This window comes from Symphalangus syndactylus, chromosome 20 (genome assembly GCF_028878055.3).
Source record: "Symphalangus syndactylus isolate Jambi chromosome 20, NHGRI_mSymSyn1-v2.1_pri, whole genome shotgun sequence".
Taxonomy (NCBI): Eukaryota; Metazoa; Chordata; class Mammalia; order Primates; family Hylobatidae; genus Symphalangus; species Symphalangus syndactylus.
This window is the reverse complement of record NC_072442.2, coordinates 59,739,296-59,763,486: the sequence shown is the minus strand read 5'-3', so window position 1 is coordinate 59,763,486 and position 24,191 is coordinate 59,739,296. Positions and strand designations below refer to the sequence as shown.

Genomic DNA, 24,191 nt, shown 5'->3' with positions numbered 1-24,191 from the left:
AAACGATTTTCCACAAAGAAGTCCTTGAAGATCTTGATGGAGATTCACATACCAAAGCTGGCAGCTCACTGTTCCTTCTTTCCTGTGATATAGCCACTAAACACAGGGCATTTCAGTAGGAAAATTTCAAATTTAGTTGTGGCTCAGGCTCAATGGGGATGATCCAGGAGAATGACGGAAAGCCTGAAGGAATGCAGTTTCCTCAGATCGTTTCTAAACCCACAAGTCAAGTCACAGGCATGCCTCCTACTGACACAGGCACATTTGTTATCCCACTTCGCACATAAAAAGCTAAATTAATTACTAGATGAACTTGGATTAAGTGAATCTTCAAATTTTATCTTACTGGGAATAAACTATTCCAAGAAAATACATCCCTATTTCTTACATAACTTGGAAAGCGTCTTGCACTGAAACTATCTCTGAAGGTGCTATGGGCTGAAATGCGTCCCTGCACAAATTCCTGTGTTGAAGTCCTAACCGCCAGGACCTCATGATGGAACTGTAATTAGGAAGAGGGTCTTTAAAGAAGTCATTACATTAAAAAAGGGTCATTAGGGTGCACCCTACTTCAATATAATTGGTGTCCTTATAAGAAGAGATTAGGAAACAGATACACACAGAGGGAAGGCCATGTGAAGACACAGGGAGAATACAACCATCTATAAGCTAAAGAAAGAGTATACAGTGAATCAGCAAGAGAACTAACATAACTCCATTTTTGTTTAAGCGGCCTTTACCCATTCCTGCACATGGGCAAGGATAATTTTAGAGCACTGAGATAATATGCAAAAACAGCAATCAGGTAGTTTTTAAAACTAACTCTGAGATTAAAGGAGAAGTGTGTGAACAACTATGTTTTCTTAAAGATTTATGAGAGCACTGTGACTTGACTAAGGACAAGGACATTCCCAACCTCCTCGGACCCTTGCCGGCGCCCAGATGTCTGTGGTCGTCAGTTACCTCTTCATCCCAACCCTCTCCCCTTCCCCCTGCCTTAACATAAAAACAGCCTAAAATGTGTTCTGACTTGAGAGGGTCCTCTGGGACACTAGTCCACCATCTTCTTTGTTTGCTGGCTCTCCAAATAAACCTGCTTTTCCTCCCACCAACTCTGATCTCTCGTGGGTGGCTTTCAAGTGGCATGCAGCTGAACTTGGGTTCAGTTACAAGAGGCCACAAAAGAAACCAATCCTGCCAACACCTTGCTTCAGACTTCTAGCCTCCAGAATTGTGGAAAAGTACATTTCTGTTGTTTATGCTGCTCCCAGTCTGTGGTACTTTTATATCGCAGCCCTAGTGAACTAACCCAGAGGGCTTTCTGGTTGCCCTTGTGTTTGCTGGGTCCTCTGCGATCCTGAATCTGCTCGCTTCCACTAACCATAGCAACCACGCCATCGGAAAATTAATGTGCAGACCATGATGTTATCTCAGTTTTAAAAAGCATGTCACAATGACACTAGATCCCCCAAATTATCCATCAATGAACTGTTAGAACTGAGGTCTCTTTTACTCTGGCTTTCTTGACTTTTACCAATACTTCAGAGCAAGGAGAAAGAAAAGGGAAGAATTAATTTGAACAACTTAAGTGGAAATAACTGAACAATGAAATCCTTCTTCAATCTAACAGTGGAAGGGGTTTCTGAAACTTGATGACCATAATCCAGGGCAAAAGACTTAATGGAGGAATGTCCATTGTGTTGAATATGGGTTTAGAGATGATTTGCTGTGACGATGTTGAAGCTGAGCAACTGGGGTGGAGAGAGGCAGTGTCCCTGAAGTAACAGAGACCTGGCCATCACTTAGGATAACATTCTCAGGTGAACAGGTATAGCTAGTCAAACTGAGGAGGAAAGTAAAGCTTTCAAGTTGAATAGCTAAGAAGAATTTTTAGGCTGGGTGTGGTGGCTCACTACTGTAATCCCAGTACTTTGGGAGGCTGAGGCTTCCAGTGATCCTCTTGCCTCAGCCTCCCAAAGAACTGGACAACGTAGTGAGACCCTAATCTCTAAAAAAAAAAAAAAAGTTATTATTTTAAATTAGCCTGGTGAAGTAGTGTGAGCCTGTAGTCCCGGCTCCTTGGGAGACTGAGGCAGGAGGATGCCTTGAGACCAGGAGTTTGTGGCTGCAGTGAGCTATGACTGTGCCACTGCACTCCAGGCTGGGTGACACAGCAAGACCCTGTCTCAAAAAAAAATTTTTTTTTAAAAAGGAGTCATAGGAGTGACAAATTATTCTGAAGTCCAAATCCCACAGAAAATAGCAAGGTAGGAAAAGGTCAGTTTACCACATCTAATGCATTGAATGTTTACTATGCCTAGTGCCGGGCTAAGTGCTCAACGTGCACACCATTTAATCTCTACTCCAATTCCACTGACAGGTGTTATTGACCAATCAAAGATAAATAAGCTCAGAGGTTAAATTACATATCCATAAAATAAGACATAGAGTTATACATTTCTGTATGATAAAATGATTAAAGTTACTTACACATTACCTTTTTTCTTTTCAAATGTGACTACTAGAAAATTTAAAATTACATGTGAGCTTGTATTATGTCTACAGAACTACATCTATTAGCTTCTTAAAATCTAGGAAGAAAAGTAATTCATTTGCTTAATCACAGTAGACATTTAACTAGAAATCGAAGGAAATAAAAGCTTCTGGTGCTTTGAAACTTACAAAACGAGATGAGTTATCATTTTTCACAGTCTTCGCATTTCCAAATGATTCCAGAATTGGATTTGCTTGCAAAAGCTGCCGTTCAAGTTCCCCCTAAAAGACATTACACACACACACACACACACACAAATAAAAGCAGATGTACGTTAATCTAATGTCTTTACTCGTGTCATCAGGGAAAAAATTTCTAAAAAAGAAACTGCATCTTTTCCTCAATCCTTTCATTCTGTCTGCCATCCAGCAACTTCTGTTGGCTTCTTAATCCTGGTTATGATAATGGACTCTACTAAAGGAAAAAATTAGCATCTATAAAGTGATCACAAGGAGAAGAAAATGTCACGCTGAACAGAGAAGATCAACTTAAGCATGGGGCACATAAATCAGGCAGATAATTTCGAAAATAAAACAGATTGGCTTTCATGAAATGAAATTTAGCACGACACCAATTAAGAACATATTAATACTTCTGTTTATTTCAACTCTGCCTTATTTGAAAACTTTAAGGCAGTTAATTTAACAGTTACCACTGTACTGATGTAGCACTTTCCAGTTTTCCAAGGAGTTTCATATACTATCTCTATCATATAGACAGGGCAATGTCTTCACCTCCACTTTCAGAGGATGGTAAAGACGCTGATGCTGCTAACCTGCTCAGATTTAAAAGGCTAAGTAGACAGCATTTGGTAAAATGTCTGCTTTAGTCAGTGTCTTTACTTATATGTAAATTAGGCTATAAAACAGATTTTACAAACGGCGGAAATATATTAATATGTACTTTAATCATGAAACACAATAGAAAGCTGTATGAGAAAGCATGATGCCATTTCTGGCCACGAAAAGCACCAGAAGTGATGTTGTGTTTCTGGAATGTAATTTCAGAATTATATTTTATGACTTAAATCTGCTTTTTCCAAACATAAATCTTACCCCTATATTTTAAAATACCCACAGTATTTTAGACCTAAAGAAAAACTAACTAAATAAAAGCCACTAGGAAATGTGATACTCTAAGCAAAAAAGATGAATATAAAGAACCTCACATAAGGCTTTTAAATTAGTGGCATTTGGTATGTGATGCACTCCATCACCATCAAATTCAAAAAAAAAAAAAAAAAGAACAAATACATGTCATCTGTACAGTTCTGTCACGACACCCTGGTGTGGACTGTCACTCAGCTGAAACGGTGGGTAAGTGTTCCTGAGGCACATTACACAGGAAGGGGACCTGGTCCGCCTACATCCATTACAGCACCATCTGGACTGTCCGCATGTTCACCGGTCTTAACTACAATCTATAACCGTGTTCAGCTGAAGCCAGTCAGGAACCAGTCTTGTCGAGAACCTCAAGCTATGTGGATGTCATTACATGGCATCAGTTCATTTTCTTGGTGTTGGACAGTTTCCTCCCTGTACAACAAATCTGGTTTCCTCACTTCAAAACCCTTACCAGACTATTTTTCCTGTAAATTTTTCTATCTTTCTTTCTTTTTCTTTTTTTTTTTTGAGACGGAATCTCACTTGCCCAGGCTGGAGTGCAGTGGCGCGATCTCGGCTCACTGCAAACTCCGCCTCCTGGGTTCACGCCATTCTCCTGCCTCAGCCTCCCAAGCAGCTTGGACTACAGGCACCTGCCACCACGCCTGGCTTTTTGTATTTTTAGTAGAGACGGGGTTTCACCGTGTTAGCCAGGATGGTCTCGTGCTGTCAATTTTTCTAAACCATTACATGCTGCCAAACTGTCTTAAGCATGATATCCTGAACAACTTTGATGACTGAGAGCCATTGTTAAAAATGCCAGTCAGGGGCCGGGCGCGGTGGCTTACGCCTGTAATCCCAGCACTTTTCGAGGCCAAGGCGGGCGGATCACGAGGTCAGGAGATCGAGACCATCCCGCCTAACACGGTGAAACCCCATCTCTACTAAAAATACAAAAAAATTAGCCAGGTGTGGTGGTGGGTGCCTGAGGCAGGAGAATCGCTTGAACCCAGGAGGCAGAGGTTGCAGTGAGCCGAGATCGCGCCACTGCACTCCAGCCTGGGAGACAGAGCGAGAGACTCCATCTCCAAAAAAAAAAATTAAAATTAAAAATGCCAGTCATTATTTGGAGATAGAATAGACTGCCTTCCTCCACCCCCCCGGGGTCGGCAGTCAGTTCCATCAGCATTCCTATGACCAATATTTTGCAAAGCCCTTGGTATACTCACTTTGCATTAACTGTTTGGGTCTCTAAAAGCCTTTTTTTTTTTTTTTTTAAACCTAATTCAATCTATGTGATGAGAATGTGGAAACTTGGAAAAACACTGGCATTCTGGTAAGTGGGGCATTACCTTAATACTAAATATCTACTGCTAGACCTTGGATTCCTTAAAATCACACACCATCCTACCAAATCATAAGAAAAAGACTTTGATTGTCCATCTTTAAAGGGTTTTCCTAACTTGTACATAAAACCAGTAATGCATATCTTACTTTAATATTACTTAGATATGGCTAAAAGGATTATTTGAGTCAAAATTTTCATTGGTTCTTTTCTTTTCCCGTGTGTGTGTGTGTGTGTGTCTGTGTGTGTGTGCGTGTGTGTGTGTGTGTGTGTGTGAGAGAGAGAGAGAGAGAGAGAGAGAGAGAGAGAGATCCACTGATTCTACTCTTCTTGTATTGGCTTCAAATAACCTGGTTGTATCCCCTGTGCCTAACTCAGTCAGTATCAGGTCAAAATGATGCTTGGCAAATGTTTTGCTGAATGAATGTATTATCAGAGGTTCCACGGGTGTCCAACTCTTTAAATGTGAGGACATTTTTTGCTTATCTGTGATGGTGGATATCATGAAAATTATGCACAAACCCTTTTTTTTTAAATAGCTCATCAGCTATCGTTAGTGTATTTTATGTGTAGCTCAAGACAATTTTTCTTCCTCCAGTGTGGTCCAGGGAAGCCAAAAGGTTGGAACCTGGAATTCTAGAAGTATTTGGGGAGGGGATGGTGGTGAGCCAAAGGCAGCAAGAAGATTTATGGGTCCTCAGAGTCACCATGGTAATAATGGTGGACTCAGGCACTCCTCCGTCCCTCTTGGTGGTCCCACTACATTGATAGTGTCATGGTATCACTCCTACTAACGGATTTGTGGACACTGGTGAGACTGAGTAACGATCTCAAAAACTCCCCAAACGAATCCCCAAAAACCTGGTACAAAGCCAATTATCTTAACATACAGAAATTAACATGAGATAATTTCTGCGTTGAACAATTTCATAATTAGATAAATGGTGCTAACAGATCTCAACCAAATTATGAAGGCATTTGTAAACCATCAGGGGGCAGTGACTATTCACTTTTCCTTTAGAACTGGATGGGCAATGTCCCTCGTTTCTATTCTATGTTATTTTGGAATGTAGAAAACAAGCAGCCTTAGCTATTGAAATGATTTTTAAAGTTCTAAATATTTAGAGTTATATACTGCTTTCAAAGTTTACCAGTCATAGTGAAAATTATACTCCTGGGTTTATCACATAGTATATCATATACATTTGCTATATGACATAGCATGAGTTCGAAATGGTTAAAAATATATACCTCTTTCAAAAGTCCAGTTCAGCCAGCAAGGGGACTTAGGTTGAGATCGGTGTGTACCTTGCAGGCCTGGCAGGGCAGAGCTGCAGGAAGGTTAAAAGCAGGCAGCAGCAACCAATCACATATTGAAAACCAGACTCTAATCTCAACTGGCAGGCTCTCATTACTTGCTACTTGCTATCTATCACCTTTCTGTCTTAGTTCAGCACAGTTTAAACCAGATACAAAGTCGTCGTGAAGATGACTGGAAACACAGGGAGACAAGTGGGGTGGCTTGAAGGTATCATTCGTAGGGGATGGCCAAGTTTTAGAACTTAATCATTTTCAAATCTGCTCTGAAATTGCACTGTGTTGAGGCTTTGTGAACTCTGTGCTAGACTTTGAGGGTCTCTAAGAGCAACCTCTCATGAGGAAAGAGGGCACACAGAAGCTGTACTTGCAGCTGGTGGATACTAAGGGGATATAGCCAAATAAGACCTTTAATTTTATTATAAAAAGTACACCAAAAGTTCATAAATAAATGTTTATTTCAAGTTTACTTAAGTATTGACACTTTAATTTTGAAAACTGATTTGCTTATATTTGTTCATATTTCGAAAATGAAGACTAAATTTAAAAGGTAAACATAAAAGACTGACCACACCGCTCACTAGGATGGCTTTAATAAAAACACAGATAATGCCAAGTGCTGATGAGGATATGGAGAAACTGGAACTCTCACATGTTCCTGGTGGGAATGTCAAATGGTACAGTTTCTTTAAAAATGTTTAACAGAATTACCATATGACCCAGCAATTTTACCTCTAGGTATCTACCTAAGAAAAATGAAAACATATGTTCTCACCATAACTTGTACATGAGTATTCATAGCAGCATTAATTACAATGGCCAAAAAGTAGAAAAAAATCCATATCCATTCACTGATGAATGGATAAACAGAACGTGACACATATTTAATATTATGGAATATTATTTGGCCATAAAAAGGAATGAAGTACTTATATGTGCTAGAATCTGGATGAACCTTGCATATATTATGCTAAAAGAAAGAACCATCAGGGAGGACCACATATTATATGATTCCATTCACATGAAATGTCCAGAATAGGCAAATACATAGAGACAGAAAATAGATTAGTGCTTGCCAGGAGCTGGGGGGAAATGGCAGGTGACTGCTAATGGGTATGGAGTTTCTTTTGGGGTGAGGAAAATGTTCTAAAATTGATTATGAGAATAATTGCATAATGTGAATATACGAAAAACACTAAATTGTACACTTCCAATGGGTACATTGAATGGTATGTGAATTATATCTCATTTAAATTGTTTCAAAAAAAGAATGAGTAGATAAACAAGCAAATAAATAAAGGACTGACAAAATCAGGAGCCTAGAAATGCCCTCCCCTTTGGGTTTACAATTCATACTACCGATGTATACACATGGTTCCTCAGAATTTAACTTTTGCTTATAAAGTTCAATGTAAAATCACAAACCAGTGGTATCAAATCAACCAAAAGAAACTGTGACCTTGGAAAGTACAGACTTTTCACATTGTAACTATAACTTTAAGGCAATCATTCAAGTGGGGTGAAGAAGTAGCAGACAGGGACACCCAGCAGGGGGAGAAGTAACTTCTTGACGGGACCCTTCCAGGGTGTGACCATTCCCTACCGTGCTTGTTAAGTATTTCATGTTCCTCAGTTGTGTTGGGGAAGAAAAATTGAGAACGAGTATTCTAATATTTCTAAAGACATCGCATACCTACTGCTTAACTACCATTAAAATCAACCTGGGAAAAGCAGCATTGAAGATTGTGTGCACAGTGGACACATGCAGTACGACATGCAAATCGGCAATGACCGGGAAGCATGGCCCAAAGAAGCTGCTGCCTTCTTTGGGAGAACGTGCTTCCCAGGGATTGATTTGACTCAAAGTAAAATCTAAGTGGGGGTAGGCATGCTACTCACATACAACAGGGATCCACTCTGTAGTTTAAAATGACATCGAAACGAAATGTTAACGACAATGATTTATGTGTTCCATAGGGAATTTGGAAAACCTAAATCTGTGTATTAACTGCTTAACACTATTTCAATAGCGACACAAGTACATATTAAAATGACATTTAGCAAGTACCTCTAAAGCATAAAGAAAATCTGGTTTCTGGTCCAGATTTTCCTTCTTTAATTGGCAAAGAAGCTTTTAAATATCCTACAGGATAAAGATTATTTCATTTACCCTCTTCATTTGTATCACTGGTCTATTCTGCAGCTAAAGGAGCAAAAGGACATCGTAGGCTTTCACAGGTACAGTACAGCTTGGTGGCTGGCAATCTCTTAAGAATCTTAAGAAAGATATCTTAAAATCTCAGTGTCTATGACAATTCCTTAGATATTTACGATTATTTCTTTATATTAACAGATCATTTCTATAACTCAATATTATTGTTTCTTGCTTTATATCAGCTTTGTATCATTATGTTTGTGGAAGACCAACCAAAACCATTCCAATGCTAGGGAAAGGATTAAATCCAAGTATAGATGTCCTACTCTATCCAAGGTATCTGGCTCAGGTCTGCCCTCCTTCTCCTACCAGGTAGTGAGAAATGGAGGTCATGCTACGATTCTTGGTTTGTTCACTGCTATGGTCTATGGAGCTAAAAGGCAGGCATCTGATAACTAGGAAGAATAACAGTCTTCCACTACTTGCCCAGCATAAAGAAAATTGTAATTGATTTTACTTTACTTATTTATAGAGATGAGGTCTTGCTCTGTTGCCCAGGCTGGAGCAAAGTTGTGTGATCATAGCTCACTGCAGCCTCAAATACCTGGGCTCAGGCCTTCTGTCTCAGCCTCCCAAACAGCTGGGACTATAGGTGTGTATCACTGTGCCCAGCTCTAATTTATTTTATATATTAAGTATAATTGGGCCTTTGGTTTAAAACACATACAGGCATAAACTATGCCATGCCATAAAACTTTAACAGATCAGAAATTTGTTAGCTCCAAAGGTACAACTTTTAAAGGGGCAGCCCCAAATTCAAAATGTAGTGGGGGGGGCACAAAGCTAGGTTTCCATGTGTCTGGTAAGTATTAAAATAATTCCACCTAGTAAATGACATATGACACCATAATTTATAGGCTTCATAAACATGCAGTTCAATGTCATGATAAAAGGGCAAATAAATATTAAAATTTATCGAGAAAACAAATTTAAAGCAAAACGGCATGCGCTTCTCAAGAAAGAATAAGGCTCTAAGCAATACATTTTCAAAATTAAAATTTTTTAATGACAGATTTCACTTAGAACTAGTGGCATTTGATTCTAGCAGAGACTCAATCTACAGACAGAAATTAGTGCAAACACTCAAGACTAAGAAGCATAAAGAAGTGCACTTGCCTGGTGTTTCACTGGTTTAGGCGATTCCTGCTGTTCATTACAAACAGACAAATGCAAATGTTAGCAAGTTTGAGTCTTTGCCTAGCAGTAAGCCATTTCCAAAGCACCAAGCCAATGTGCAGTTGAAAACTGTGGAAGCTGGGTTGGCTGGCATTCTCTCAGGCTGTATTAACTACCACTTCTGCATGTCTAAAAATTAAGGAGAACTGACATTTCTATTCTTGCCCTTTTTCTATCATCACTTCTTCCCGTATCTCTACCCTCCCCTCAAGCCGCTGTGGGTAGTAGCAAGAGGCTACTGCAAGTTCAGAAAGAACTGCTGAAAATAGGCAAGCATCTTCTTTTGGTGGAAAATAAGTCTTCATAAGCACTGCTGAACAATTCTCAGCAAATCTTTGCAAGAAATTAGGCATCAAGCCACAGCCATAATTCCAGTTTGCCCTGTCAGAAAGCCTCTTTAACAGCAATTTCCTTGTATCCTAGCCTCTGGGGTGGAAAAAAGCGTTGCTGGGTAGGTGGCGGGGAGCGGGTGGAGACAAGGGAGCTGTCAGTTATAACAGTGTGGAGAGTAGACTGGCTTCCTTATTTTTGTTTCTGAAATTATAAAAGAATAAGACGATGATTTAAAAAACAACAGAGCAGAAACTTACAGGAATATTATGGTCCTTTCTTCCTTTATGTGAAGAAGCAACATGGGCAAGGTACTGAATAACTTTCTTTGTATTTTCTGTCTTTCCAGCACCTGACTCACCCCTGAAAGAAAGAATTAATATAGGCTGCTTTAACGAAAGCACAGCACATGCATTCCAAAATTACAACTGATAAAATTAAATTGTATTGGAACAATTATTAATAAAAATAAAAAGAGAATAGAAAAAATAACTATCAGCAGTAGTTAATTATTCTTGTAAGAGGTATTAAATAATAAACCCAAATAATTATTTTCTTTCTTTGAGACAGAGTCTCACTCTGTTGCCCGGGCTGGAGTGCAGTGGCGCGATCTTGGCTCACTGCAACCTCTGCCTCCAGGCTTCAAAGAATTTTTGTGCCTCGGCCTCCTAAGTAGCTGGGATTACATGCACACACCACCATGCCCGGCTAATTCTTATACTTTTAGTAGAGATGGGGTTTCGCCATGTTGGCCAGGCTGGTCTCGAACTCCTGGACTCAAGTGATCTGCTCACCTCGGCCTTTTAAAGCAGTGGGATTACAGGCCTGAGCCACTGCGCCCAGGCAACCCAAGTATTTCTTGATAGATGCCAGTAAGAGGACACAAGAAAATGTTCACGACACTCTTTTTTCCCTTGGGGGTGGGGGGGTTCTACCAGAGAAGTGAAATTTATTAGAACATTCACGAAGAAAACTCCTCAGTACCATAAACATATCCAGCACTGCAAAAAGAGAATCCCTAAAACAATTAAATTAATTATGATTTAATCTGAAGGAGCTGAAAGAACTGAGATGCCTGCTGGTATTGATACTCATCTTCAAAGCCACTGCAAGCCTTCTCAGATCCCCCTCTCAGAGCAAGCTAGTGACGATTTGCTTCCTGGTGCCAATGTTGTGCCTCATTCACCCTTGTTAAAGATCTTCCCATTATTTGCTGGCCTCATAGGCTGGGTTCCTGATGGCAGGGGCTAAAGCCTCATTTATTTATTTATTTGTGTGTTTTGTTTCTTTCTTTCTTTTTTTTTTTTTTTTTTTTGAGACAGTCTTGCTCTGTTGCCCAGACTAGAGCGCAGTGGCGTGATCTCGGCTCATTACAACCTCTGCCTCCTGGGTTCAAACAGTTCTCCTGCCTCAGCCTCCCAAACAGCTGGGACCATAGGCGTGCGCCACCATGCCTGGCTAAGTTTTTGTATTTTTAGTAGAGACAGGGTCTAGCCATGTTAGCTAGGCTGGTCTCAAACTCCTGACCTCAAGTGATCCACCTGCCCAGCCTCTGTTTTGTTTCTTTTTAATCCTTGTAACTTTTCCCAGTGTTGACACATAGGCAGACATAATTTGTTGTCAAAATGAGTAAATACTATGAATTTTGTTGTGTGAATGAGGGCAAATGCCACCATTTTAAATGATTCATATTTACAAGCAAGGCTGGCACATTTCAAAAGTTTTCATTTCTACTTTGTACTAGGCTTGAAATTCAGACAAGCTGCTACGCACACAGCGAGACCTGAATTACGGCCTCTGCTCAAACACTGAAGCTCCCCTAAGACATGATCAAAGCAAACCTAACTTTACAGTCAACAAAATTCTCAATTTGGATTATAATAAAAATTTCAATATCTAATTAATTTTTCTTTAAAAAAAAACCCCAAACTCAAAAATGTTATTATATACATTGCCAACGAATAATCCTCTAAGCATTTAATCCTTGGATTGAAAATCTAATTTTTCTAACAAAGCTGGACTCTTTCTTGGAATTGTACCTAGAATTGCACTATTTGGGCCGGCCACAGTGGCTCATGCTGGGACTTTGGGAGGCCAAGGCCGGAGAATCGCTTTAGCCCAGGAGTTCAAGATCAGCCAAGGCAGCATAATGAGACCCCTATCTACAAAGAAAACAACAAATTAGCTGGGTGTGGTGGCTCCCACCTGTAGTCCCAGCTACTCAGGAGGCTGAGGTGGGAGGATCTCTTGAGCCTAGGAAGTTGAGGCTGCAGTGAGCTGTGATTGTGCTACTGCACCCCAGCCTGGGCAACAGAGCAAGACCCTGTCTAAAAAAAAAAAAAATGTACTATTTGAAGTGTCCAAAACTTAAATTTTTTGGTAGTTTACTGAAAAATTACTGGTTGCATTATCTTCTTAACTCTGCACCCAGATAACCACAAACTCAACCGCAGGGAAGACTGGGTGAAGGAACCCTAGTGACCAACTGTTGGCCTCAGTGAAGAAATTTTCTTCTCTGGGCCTCAGTATCCCAAATCTCTAAAATGCAGGCATTGGATTAGATCCTTTCTAGCTCCAAGAGCTGATAATTCTAGATATAACCCACTTAATGGTTTATAAGACTATTTCCTATGTGAAGCTTATTAACCACCCCTCATGTTATCGTAACATTAGTTCCCTTCTGATTTGCCACCCACAAGTGTTTGAATCTTAGGTACTCCAATCTACCAAACTTTTATTTTAAGGTTTCTGCCCACTATTCATGCTAAAAGAGGCCTTTCTGGCAACCAAGATTACATCAATCTGTACTCTGATTTTTATATCATCTGTATTATTAAATCCATGTTGGATTTCTTTTACAACTTTGATAGTTTCACTTTTTACAGCTGAATCTTCAATCTGAAAAAAATTTTATGATTTCAGGTAAGAATTTAATCTAATTGTTTCCCCCGGATGATTCAGCCCACCTCCCAATATCAATGACTGACAAAGACATTCATTCTCAGGTGATATAAAATGTTATCTTTTAGACAGGCATGGTGGCGGGCGCCTGTAATCCCAGCTACTCGGGAGGTTGAGGCAGGAGAATTGCTTGAACCTGAGAAATGGAGGTTGCAGTAAGCCAAGATCTTGCCACTGCACTCAAGCCTGGGCAACAGAGCGAGACTTAATCTCAAAAAAAAAAAAAAAGTTATCTTTATCTTATTCTTATTCCCCATACATGTGGCTTATTTCCAAGCCAGCACCATATTCAGTGGTTCTGAAACGTGACTAACCAGAGCACCCACCGTCATCCTTCTTTTTGAAAAGAGTAAAAAGAAATCAAGTAGACTCCGAGGTTTATTTTTTTAGATAAACTTCAAATAGTTTTTTTCTGTTATCTCTTCCCCATCTCCCTGCCTCCCAAATAAACAACGATAGGTAGAATTTTGAGTTAAATGGTATCAATATTCATCTTATTATTTTTTTTTTTTTTAGGAGAAATGATGTCTTCATCCCTGTGTCTCCCAGGTATAAGTTTTGTATTTTTCTAAGTTTAAAACAAGCAAGGATCATGTTTGCCTTATTTATCCTTAAAATCATAGTGCCTAGCAGAGTTAAGTGCTTGATATAGGCTGCTGAGTCAATGAATGAATGTAGGTCCTACCTATTTTTAAAGTTTATTTCTAGGCTCTTTTTAATAATTTTTGTTCCTATCAATCTCTTTTCATCACCATTATATTTTCTACCTGGCTACTCTTGGTACATAGATAAGAAAATAGTTTCTATTCATTCATTCAATCACTTATTCTTTCAGCAAACATTTGCAAATCAACTTCTATGTGTCAGGCATTCTTCTGAGTGCTAGGGACAGAGTGTGAATATAGTCCATGTCCTTGTGGGGCACAAGGCTAGAAGAACAGACATAAAATAAATAAGAACAGATAAGATTATTAGATTACAAGGATATAAAGAATGCTGCCAAAGACACTAAAAGGAAAAAAGAGAGGGAAGGACGGCCCCTTCTCTAGATATGAAGGTCAGGGGAGAGGCTCTTGAAAGATGAGCAAGAACTGGCAAGTGAAGAGCTGGGGAATGTGTTCAGGAAGATGGAGAGGTACATGCAAAGACCCCAAGGCAGAAAAGAGCTTAGCATAGTCCAGGGACTGATGGCCAGGTGCCAGGATTTGATATAAATAACAATCGGGGAGGGAGTGGCGAGAGAGACAGATGGCGCAGGAAGGGGAGGGGTGCCATGGACTCCAGAGGTCATGGTAAAGAATCTGGGTTTTATTCAAGTGTAATTTCTTAATAGCTATGACAGTGGTCTCTCTGTTTTGTTCTTAACAGTATTAGAAATATTGAGTGTTTCCATATTAATCGTGATGTTGGTTGTTGGTTTCAAAAAGATAATTTCTTATCACAACAAGAAATGGGCCTCTTTTTTAGACTGATGATGACTTGTCTCAAATATAGTTATGATTGTTACTTTCCAGCCTGGTTTGTCTCTGTGGTTTCCCAGCTAACCCCCTCAATGGACATGCTTCAATGTGTCCTTAAAGCATTTTTTCCTGCCTGTCACACTTACGCAGCCATACTTCAACAATTGCTTATGAACTCTGCTACATTTTTTTTTTTTTTTTTTGAGATGGAGTCTTGCTCTGTTGCCCAGGCTGGAGTGCAGTGGCGCAATCTCGGCTCACTGCAAGCTCCGCCTCCCGGGTTCACGCCATTCTCCTGCCTCAGCCTCTCTGAGCAGCTGGGACTACAGGCGCCCGCCACCACGCCCGGCTAATTTTTTGTATTTTTTAGTAGAGATGGGGTTTCACCGTGGTCTCGATCTCCTGACCTTGTGATCCGCCCGCCTCGGCCTCCCAAAGTGCTGGGATTACAAGCGTGAGCCACCGCGCCCGGCCTTGCTACATTTTACATATTTCGGGTCTAAGGTAACTCTGCTGTAGAAAATATGGCTTCAAAGATAGATACATTCAAAATCTTACTGTTGGGCTCCCAAGAGGATAGATTATGGATCTTATATTGCCCACTATAAAATGGGGATAATAGCTCCTAATGCATAGGGTTGTTGAAGAAAAAATACAGCTCAACTAAAGCATATAGGTGGCATTCAGTAAACATTATCCATTATCGTCCACTCAAATATTCATCTACTATACATGAGGTGATTTGAATTACTAAACTTTATGAATCAATAGTTAGGACAGAGGTTAAGAACCTGAGCTACAGAATCAAAATGACCTACCTAGATTCAAATCCTTCTGCCACTCCCTAGCTATGGAGCTTTAGGCAAGTCACCCAGTTCTCTGAGGCTCAGTTTATACGCCTTTAGAATGAGACTTCATAGGACTGAGATAATGCGGGAAAGGGCCTAGCACTATCCTGGCCAAAAGGCTCTCAATAAATGGTAGTGGTGATACCAATAGTTATGATAATGATCAATGATGATGATGATGAAGATGGTAATGGAAATTTTTAAAATCTGATTTTAATGAAGGAGGTGGCAGGACCAAAGGAGTATAAATCTTGGAAAAATAGAAAAAACAAAATGAAACAATGAGAAATGGCACATCTGTCCCAGATGGAAACTGAGGAAGTAACTAAAAGCAGCTTGAACAAAAGCAGAGGGAAGAGAGCCAAAAAGAAAGCTCAGCAGACTTCTAAGAAAATTAGTTAGGAGAATCCTCAGAAAAGTGAACAACAGGCCAAGACCTCAAAGAGTGAGGACAAAGGGAATCTGACCTCATTTCCATCAACAAAATGAGATGTAATGGTGAAGCAGTCTTACACTTTAAGTGGCTGGTTGTTTCACTGCTGGTCTAAGACAGGACTATGGTTAAGGGGAAAGGCTGCAGTCCCAGCATCGTGCTCTTTTGGAGAAGAAATCCTTCAAAGAGAGTGGCAGAAGTACAAAGCTAACAAGAACAAAGCAAGGAGGCTTCTAGCTGGGGTTGTCCTGTATCTGTTGAAGTACATTCGGACACAAAAGATCAGGAGTTTCTAAACATGAACATGTTTGCGTTTCCTCAATAGGTCTACAGCTTTGGCTTCTCAAAGGGATGTGCCATCCAAAACAAAAACATAAAAAACAACAGCCTAAAGAAGCAGTGACGCAGATCATTAATACGTGACCAATTCTGAGACCTCTGAATCCCTTCTGGACCATGGGGATTTCCCCAATGAGAAACCCCTTTTTCAGATCTTTATTGGTAAAAATATTGGTATTTTATTTTGTCTGGATATTGGTAACACTGAATTCAGCCTAGCTTCAAAAATCACCCTCTGCTTGAAGTTCTGTTTTAGATAACCTCAATTTGAAAAACACCAGATACATATTACCCCCTGTATTATCGATACCTATACAAACATATAACACTAGTAGATGACTTCCTACAGTTTCCAAACTCTCTTTAGAAAGCAGCTTACTGGGAAGAGCAGAGATTTTGTGATCAAGACTAGGCTTGGGCTCAAGTCTCCCCTATCGCACTGGCACTAGCTCATCAGGTCTTGGATAATGTGACAGTAAATGGACATAACAGAGGTATTGCAAAGATTAACGGAGAGAACACTTCCAAAGACATGTTCACTTCCCTTGCATATTTGCCTAGAACATTTTAAATTTCTATTTAAAAGTTGATTTGATACTTCTTTTTCTTTCATAACACAGATATCATCGAAAGTGAGACACACAGCTATAGCCATCTAATAATTCCCAAAGTTTTAGGACTTGAGGACATCTAAAATAGAGTCATTAGAAAAGCAAATTGACTAAATAGTTAACTAAATAATTACTTTTTTTTAACAAGAGAAAAGCACACAAATTCATTTAACATGAGCGTGGGGAGAATCACAGAGTTATTGCCCCCTAAATAGTTATTCTTATACAGAAATAGGGTTTAGATCTCATACAGAAATAGGGTTTAGAAATAGGTTTAGAAATAGGGTTTAGAGAGGCTGACAATCTGATCCAGAATCACATAGTTCATGGCAGAGCTGGGAGAAGAAAGACACCAGAGTTCTAGCTGACCACAGGATGTTTTTTCAACTACATTACACTGTTGCCTTTGCTGTTTAATCAATTCTATTAATTTAGTTGCCTTAAAACTTTTAAGGTATGTTATTCCTAGCAGGAATCAACTGTTCTCAATTCTGGCTGGCTTGGCCATCATTACTTAATGTAATATTTGTATATAAAAGATAAGATTCCTTTACAAAAACATTGATTGTCACATCTTAATAGGCCATTGTGAGACAACCATTATTTTATAACTTTTACATTATACCCAAATTTACTCAAAAGGAGAAAACCAACTTGCCTAAGGCAGTTAGAGTCATAAAATTTAAACAGAGTATTCTTTAAAAGGGGAGGTTTAAGAGAACAGAGTAATTTCCTCCTCAAGGGTGACTGCTTTGTGAATTTTAATTTCTGATGAGAAGGAAAATCAACATGAGGATTACACTGTAGCAGGATTTCACCTCCAGTTCTATGGGGGTGCAAATGTGAAAGATTATTCTCTCCTGAGAGGATGCATGCAGCCTGAGTGTCTTCACCACACACGAGAATACTAGGATACTCAGATAAATAATCATTAAACAGGCGGCTTGCAAGTGGGAGCTCACAGGGCCTGGCCTGAGTCTGCAGAAACAAAAGGTTACCTGGGGAACTATGGGCAGATAAGGTCAGAGTGTAAATTAAGAAGTTTATCCTTTTGGGAGAAAAGTAAATTACAGAATAAATGACTGAAAAAGTGAAATGTTGACCTAAAGGAAGATGCTGAGGCAAAATTAATATAGAAAGTGTATTTGGGCCAAGGTTGAAGCCAGCTGCCCGGGACACACTTCAACTTGCCTTGGGCCTTTGTTACAAGCAGTTCTTAAAGGAAAGAGGGAACAAGGAGTGGGCTGATACAAAGCTGTGTGACAGGAATTCTCACTGGTTTACAGAGATAACATTGATTAGTGATTGGATACACATTTCTGAACCATAGGGGTGAGTTATAGTGTCTAGTGTATGGCATTTTTTGGCTACTTGACATCAGTTAGTCTAGAGCACACTTAACAGGTGGCTTTAAGAGGTAATTATCTAGTTCAAGGAGGGAGTGAAACTGTTGTTTCATTCCAATGCCTCTCTGGGCCTGATAATTTAAAGGGGCTTGCACTCCTCACATAAAAAGGCTTTCTTTCTCAACAGCTTAAGGAGATGCTATCAAACTACTTAATACTGATTAAGAAATAATAATAAAACCATGTTGCATCCAGTTGTATTTATTTATTTATTTTGAGACAGAATTTCACCCTTATTGCCCAGGCTGGAGTGCAATGGCGCAATCTCAGCTCACCACAACCTCTGCCTCCCGGGTTCAAATGATTCTCCTGCCTCAGCCTCCCAAGTAGCTGAGATTATAGGCATGTGCCACCATGCCCGGGCAATTTTATATTTTTAGTAGAGATGGGGTTTCTCTATGTTGGTAAGGCTGGTTGTGAACTTCCAGCCTCCGGTGATCTGCCCACCTTGGCCTCCCAAAGTGCTGAGATTACAGGCGTGAGCCACCACGCCTGGCCTGTATTTTCTTTTGGTCGATATATATATATATATAGCGCTACATATGGAAAGTTTGTGAAGTTGACTAAATAGTTATTTTTAATAAGAGAAAAGGCATACAAATTTATTTAACATGGGCATGGGGAGAATCACGGAGTGATTGCCCCTAAATAGTTATCTTATGCAGAAAGCTTAATTAGCTTGGTGGTGGACTAAGTTTATGAAGACCCAGTATGCACTTGGAGTACTGTATTTGGTGGATCCTCAAAGGCACCATGGAACATATCATATTTTCTTAAATCTAAGATACATTGTTTCACTTATTCATATTTTTCAGGGCACAATGTAACTTTATAATAGATACAAACATGAAAAGCTGTTACTAAATATCAGTGGTATCTAAAAAATTTTAAACTATAATGAGGCTGAGAGAGGTGGAGATAGGTATGTACAGGGGGGACAGGAGAAGGAACTTTCTGGGGTGATGGTATTACTGTCTACATCTGGATAACGGTTCAGGTTATACAAGGACTTAGGAAATGAATACTTAAGGTTTGTGCATTTAATTCTAAGTAAATTTTGTTTCAAAAGAAAAAGATGAAAATACTGGGCTTCAGTTAACGCTATATGCTTAAGTACTTAGGGGACAGTGTACTGATGTCTATCTACAATTGAACTTGAAACGCATCAAATGAAGGGATTAATAGCCCAGTAAAGTGGTATGAAAATCACTTTAAACTGAAAACATCTCAGCAGCCACATAAGGAAACATCATCTAAACTTTAGCAGGACCCCCAGTATATGCAGCTGCCACTGACCCCTCCAAGGGAGGTTCCCAGATTGAGAAAAGTGTGCCCTTTAGCACTGAACAGTGTGAACCCAGCTGTTCATTAGCATCAAATAGACCAAGAGAACCCTCCATACTTTCCCACTGAAGCCTTAAACTTCATGGGACTCTTCTGTCAAGGAGAGGATATATGCCTTTTATTTCTATAATTCCACAAGATACTCAACACTGAGTACACTTGTGTAAATAAGTCTTATCTTTTATCTGTTAATCTATTATCAGTTAATTTGCAGGTTCCCAAACTCTGAACCCAAGTTGCAAGAGGAAAAGTTTTCCTCCCAACATAAACAGTATAAGAAGGATTGATGGATGACAGATAGGATAAAGCAAGTATGGTGAAATATTAACAGTAGAATCTAGGTGGTAGACACATGGGTGTTCACTGCAAAATTCTTTCAGCTGTGCTTTATGTCTGAAAATATTCATAATAAAATGGAAAAAGCAATTTAAAAAAGAATGGGAGAGGGCCGGGCGCGGTGGCTCACGCTTGTAATCCCAGCACTTTGGGAGGCCGAGGCGGGCGGATCACGAGGTCAGGAGATCGAGACCACGGTGAAACCCCGTCTCTACTAAAAATACAAAAAATTAGCCGGGCGCGGTGGCGGGCGCCTGTAGTCCCAGCTACTCGGAGAGGCTGAGGCAGGAGAATGGCATGAACCCGGGAGGCGGAGCTTGCAGTGAGCCGAGATTGCGCCACTGCACTCTAGCCTGGGCGACAGAGCGAGACTCCGTCTCAAAAAAAAAAAAAAGAATGGGAGAAAATAAACATGTACTTGATGACTGCCACTTTGTACCCAAGAAAAGATAAACCCAGGTGCTAGAAGACTTACCTCATAAATCCAAGTCTATTAATTGGTGACAAAGTACAAACTAAAATGGTGTCGATCATCTAATTATAAGTGCTAGTGTCTGTAATGGTCACTTTGGGTAACAAAATTAGTACTCACGAACTTTTGTTCTGTCAAACAGCAAGTCATTCCCTCCCTAAGTGCTTCCTGCTTTCAGACGTTCCCAAAAGTCTTCATCAAACCACTTCATCTAAGAGAAGGTACAAGTCTCTACCTGGTTTTGGTTGTATTCCAACATATCCATGGTGGATCAACTAAAGTAATGGCTCCAATTGTTTCAATGCCTCACTTTATGATGTTTCCCACCCGACTCATGCCATGCCTTGCCATGTCTTGCTCGGGAATGGGACAGCAGAACGTGACACAAGCAGAAACTTGAACAATGCTTACACACTGGAGCTTGCCCTCTTGCTGCTGTTGAACGCTGCTACCACGTTAAAAGCCAGGGCTAGACTGCCGGAGAAAGAGACGCCAAGTGGAGAAGAAACCAAGGCACCCCCACCAATAGTCAGCCAGCCATCCCACAGTTGTCTGCAGATGCAAGAGTGAGCCTCCAGTGAGAAAGCTGAGCCTGGCCCAGGTTGGCAGAACCACCCAGCTGAGCCCAATCCCACTGCTGGGAAACCTGTAGAACCGTGCTGATTTGAGCCACCAAGTTTCAGGGTGATTTGTTGTTTAGGAATAGCTAATTTATATAACTCCTCAAGGCTAAACAATGCTAGCAAAAAATTCATACAATAAAGCTGACTAACTCTCATCTCCTCAAACCTCCTATCCTGCCACTCCTTCCCTTTCTCATTAAATACCAAGTCTTCTACTTCATAGAAAAGAGAAACCATTAGATTAGAATTTTCGCCATTCACAGCTCCCCAACCCTACTTACCCACATTGGTACTCATCTGCCTCCTTGGCCCCATCACTGGAGAAGAGTCACGCCCCTCATTAGGACCTCACTGTGCTCAGACACCCAACCCTGTTGCTCTGCACCTCACTGCCCTCCTTGCTCTCTCAATTCTCCTTCCTGCCCCCATCCCAGCCATTCCCAAAATGTTATCTTCCTCTCATCAGCACTGAATCTTGCCCACACTAAAAACACCAAAAACAAAAATCCTATTGATCTCTTACCACCACTCAACTACTCTCCACCTTCCCAAACTATCTAAAAGTAGTAGGTTCATACTTGAGTTTTCTAAAAATTGTATTTTATTTTTAACATTTTCACCTCCCCTTCATGCTTCAACTGCCACCTGGCTTCTACCTCTTCACTATCCCCAGTCTACTCCAGCACCCTCCACTCTCTATTGCTGGGTCCAATGGGCACGCTGCTGCTCATCTCATCCACTCAATCTGAAGTGCTGACCCCTCCCTCTGTCCCAAAATGCCTCTCTCCCCTTGACTGCTGTGCCACCACACCTTCTTGCCTCCTCATGCCCCTATGATGGGTCATTTTAGCCTTCTTTGTGGTTCTTCCTCCTCTGCCTGACCCTTGAGTGTAGGTTTTCCTCAGGATTCCACACTCTGCTTTCTCTCAACACATTCTTCTAAGGTAATCTCATTCATCGGCATGGCTTCTATCACTTTCCATGCCACTGACTCTTCAGATCTGCATTTCTAGCACAGATCTCACTCTCCTGAGCTCCAAACCCATATATCCAAGAGCCCAATGACAGCTCCACTTACATGAGCCATAAGGACCTCAAATGCAATGTGTCCTAAACCAAACTCATTATCATCCACTTCAAACCTGTTCTTCCTCCCATGTTCCCATGTCAGGAGATTTCAGCAACAATACTTTCTCTCTTAGCTTCTTTTTCTTATGCATGTAAATCACCAAGTCTTGGTAAGTCTGCTTCCTAAACTGAACACTGCTTAAATGCAACCACTGCTCTCTAGGTTCATAACTACTTCTATACCTGAAGTCCACACCATCTCTTGCCTAGATAACTGAAGAGCCTCCTAACTGGTCCTCTTGTTTCAACTCTTCCTCCACTCCGTTTTCCACACTGCTGCCAAAGTAATCTTTCTAACATGCAAATCTAATTGTGTCCTGTTGTGGATATTGTTCTATTCTGCTGTGAATGTTTAACACTGAGCACACAGTACAGTAGGCACTTGATAATCAGTAAATGCTTATTGAGTAAAAAGAACAAATTACTGAAACGTCCAGTAGGCCTACACTTTGACATATGAACTAAAGATGTAAGTTTCACAGATTAACATTATAAAATGTGCGAAAAGCCCAGACTGACAACCAACCATTAACACCAAATTTAAGCAACTTACATAATCTTAGTCTTTTTTTTTTTTTTTTTAATTTTTTATTTTTTATTATACTTTAGGGTTTTAGGGTACATGTGCACAATGTGCAGGTTTGTTACATATGTATCCATGTGCCATGTTGATTTCCTGTACCCATTAACTCGTCATTTAGCATTAGGTGTATCTCCTAATGCTGTCCCTCCCCCCTCCCCCCACCCCACAACAGTCCCCGGAGTGTGATGTTCCCCTTCCTGTGTCCATGAGTTCTCATTGTTCAATTCCCACCTATGAGTGAGAACATGCGGTGTTTGGTTTTTTGTTCTTGCGATAGTTTACTGAGAATGATGTTTTCCAGTTTCATCCATGTCCCTACAAAGGACACGAACTCATCATTTTTTATGGCTGCATAGTATTCCATGGTGTATATGTGCCACATTTTCTTAATCCAGTCTATCGTTGTTGGACATTTGGGTTGGTTCCAACTCTTTGCTATTGTGAATAGTGCCGCAATAAACATACGTGTGCATGTGTCTTTGTAGCAGCATGATTTATAGTCCTTTGGGTATATACCCAGTAATGGGATGGCTGGGTCAAATGGTATTTCTAGTTCGAGATCCCTGAGGAATCGCCACACTGACTTCCACAATGGTTGAACCAGTTTACAGTCCCACCAACAGTGTAAAAGTATTCCTATTTCTCCACATCCTCTCCAGCACCTGTTGTTTCCTGATTTTTTAATGATGGCCATTCTAACTGGTGTGAGATGGTATCTCACCGTGGTTTTGATTTGCATTTCTCTGATGGCCAGTGATGATGAGCATTCCTTCATGTGTTTTTTGGCTGCATAAATGTCTTCTTTTGAGAAGCGTCTGTTCATGTCCTCTGCCCACTTCTTGATGGGGTTGTTTGTTTTTTTCTTGTAAATTTGTTTGAGTTCATTGTAGATTCTGGATATTAGCCCTTTGTCAGATGAGTAGGTTGCAAAAATTTTCTCCCATTCTGTAGGTTGCCTGTTCACTCTGATGATAGTTTCTTTTGCTGTGCAGAAGCTCCTCAGTTTAATGAGATCCCACTTGTCGATTTTGGCTTTTGTTGCCATTGCTTTTGGTGTTTTAGACATGAAGTCCTTGCCCACGTCTATGTCCTGAATGGTATTGCCTAGGTTTTCTTGTAGGATTTTAATGGTTTTAGGTCTAACATATAAGTCTTTAATCCATCTTGAATTAATTTTTGTATAAGGTGTAAGGAAGGGATCCAGTTGCAGCTTTCTACATATGGCTAGCCAGTTTTCCCAGCACCATTTATTAAATAGGGAATCCTTTCCCCATTTCTTGTTTTTGTCAGGTTTGTCAAAGATCAGATAGTTGTAGCTATGCGGCATCATTTCTGAGGGCTCTGTTCTGTTCCATTGATCTATGTCTCTGTTGTGGTACCAGTACCATGCTGTTTTGGTTACTGTAGCCTTGTAGCAGAGTTTAAAGTCAGGTAGCGTGATGCCTCCAGCTTTGTTCTTTTGGCTTAGGATTGACTTGGCGATGCGGGCTCTTTTTTGGTTCCATATGAACTTTAAAGTAGTTTTTTCCAATTCTGTGAAGAAAGTCATTGGTAGCTTGATGGGGATGGCATTGAATCTATAAATTACCTTGGGCAGTATGGCCATT

General features: G+C 40.3%; 1 protein-coding gene across 7 annotated transcripts in view; it reads right to left on the bottom strand.

Annotated features, from left to right (window-relative positions):
- Window positions 1-24,191, bottom strand: part of MYH10 (myosin heavy chain 10) — a 163,587-nt gene that overhangs the window by 92,305 nt on the left and 47,091 nt on the right. For 3 of the 7 annotated variants that reach the window (XM_063629434.1, XM_063629431.1, XM_055258506.2), the window contains exons 5-7: window positions 10,301-10,403; window positions 9,651-9,680; window positions 2,683-2,775 (exon numbers count right to left, since the gene is read on the bottom strand). In XM_063629434.1, the coding sequence (XP_063485504.1) occupies window positions 2,683-2,775; window positions 9,651-9,680; window positions 10,301-10,403 (226 nt within the window). The remainder of the gene's footprint in view (window positions 1-2,682; window positions 2,776-9,650; window positions 9,681-10,300; window positions 10,404-24,191) is intronic. The other 4 variants (XM_063629432.1, XM_063629435.1, XM_063629436.1 and 1 more) reach the window with 2 other exon arrangements.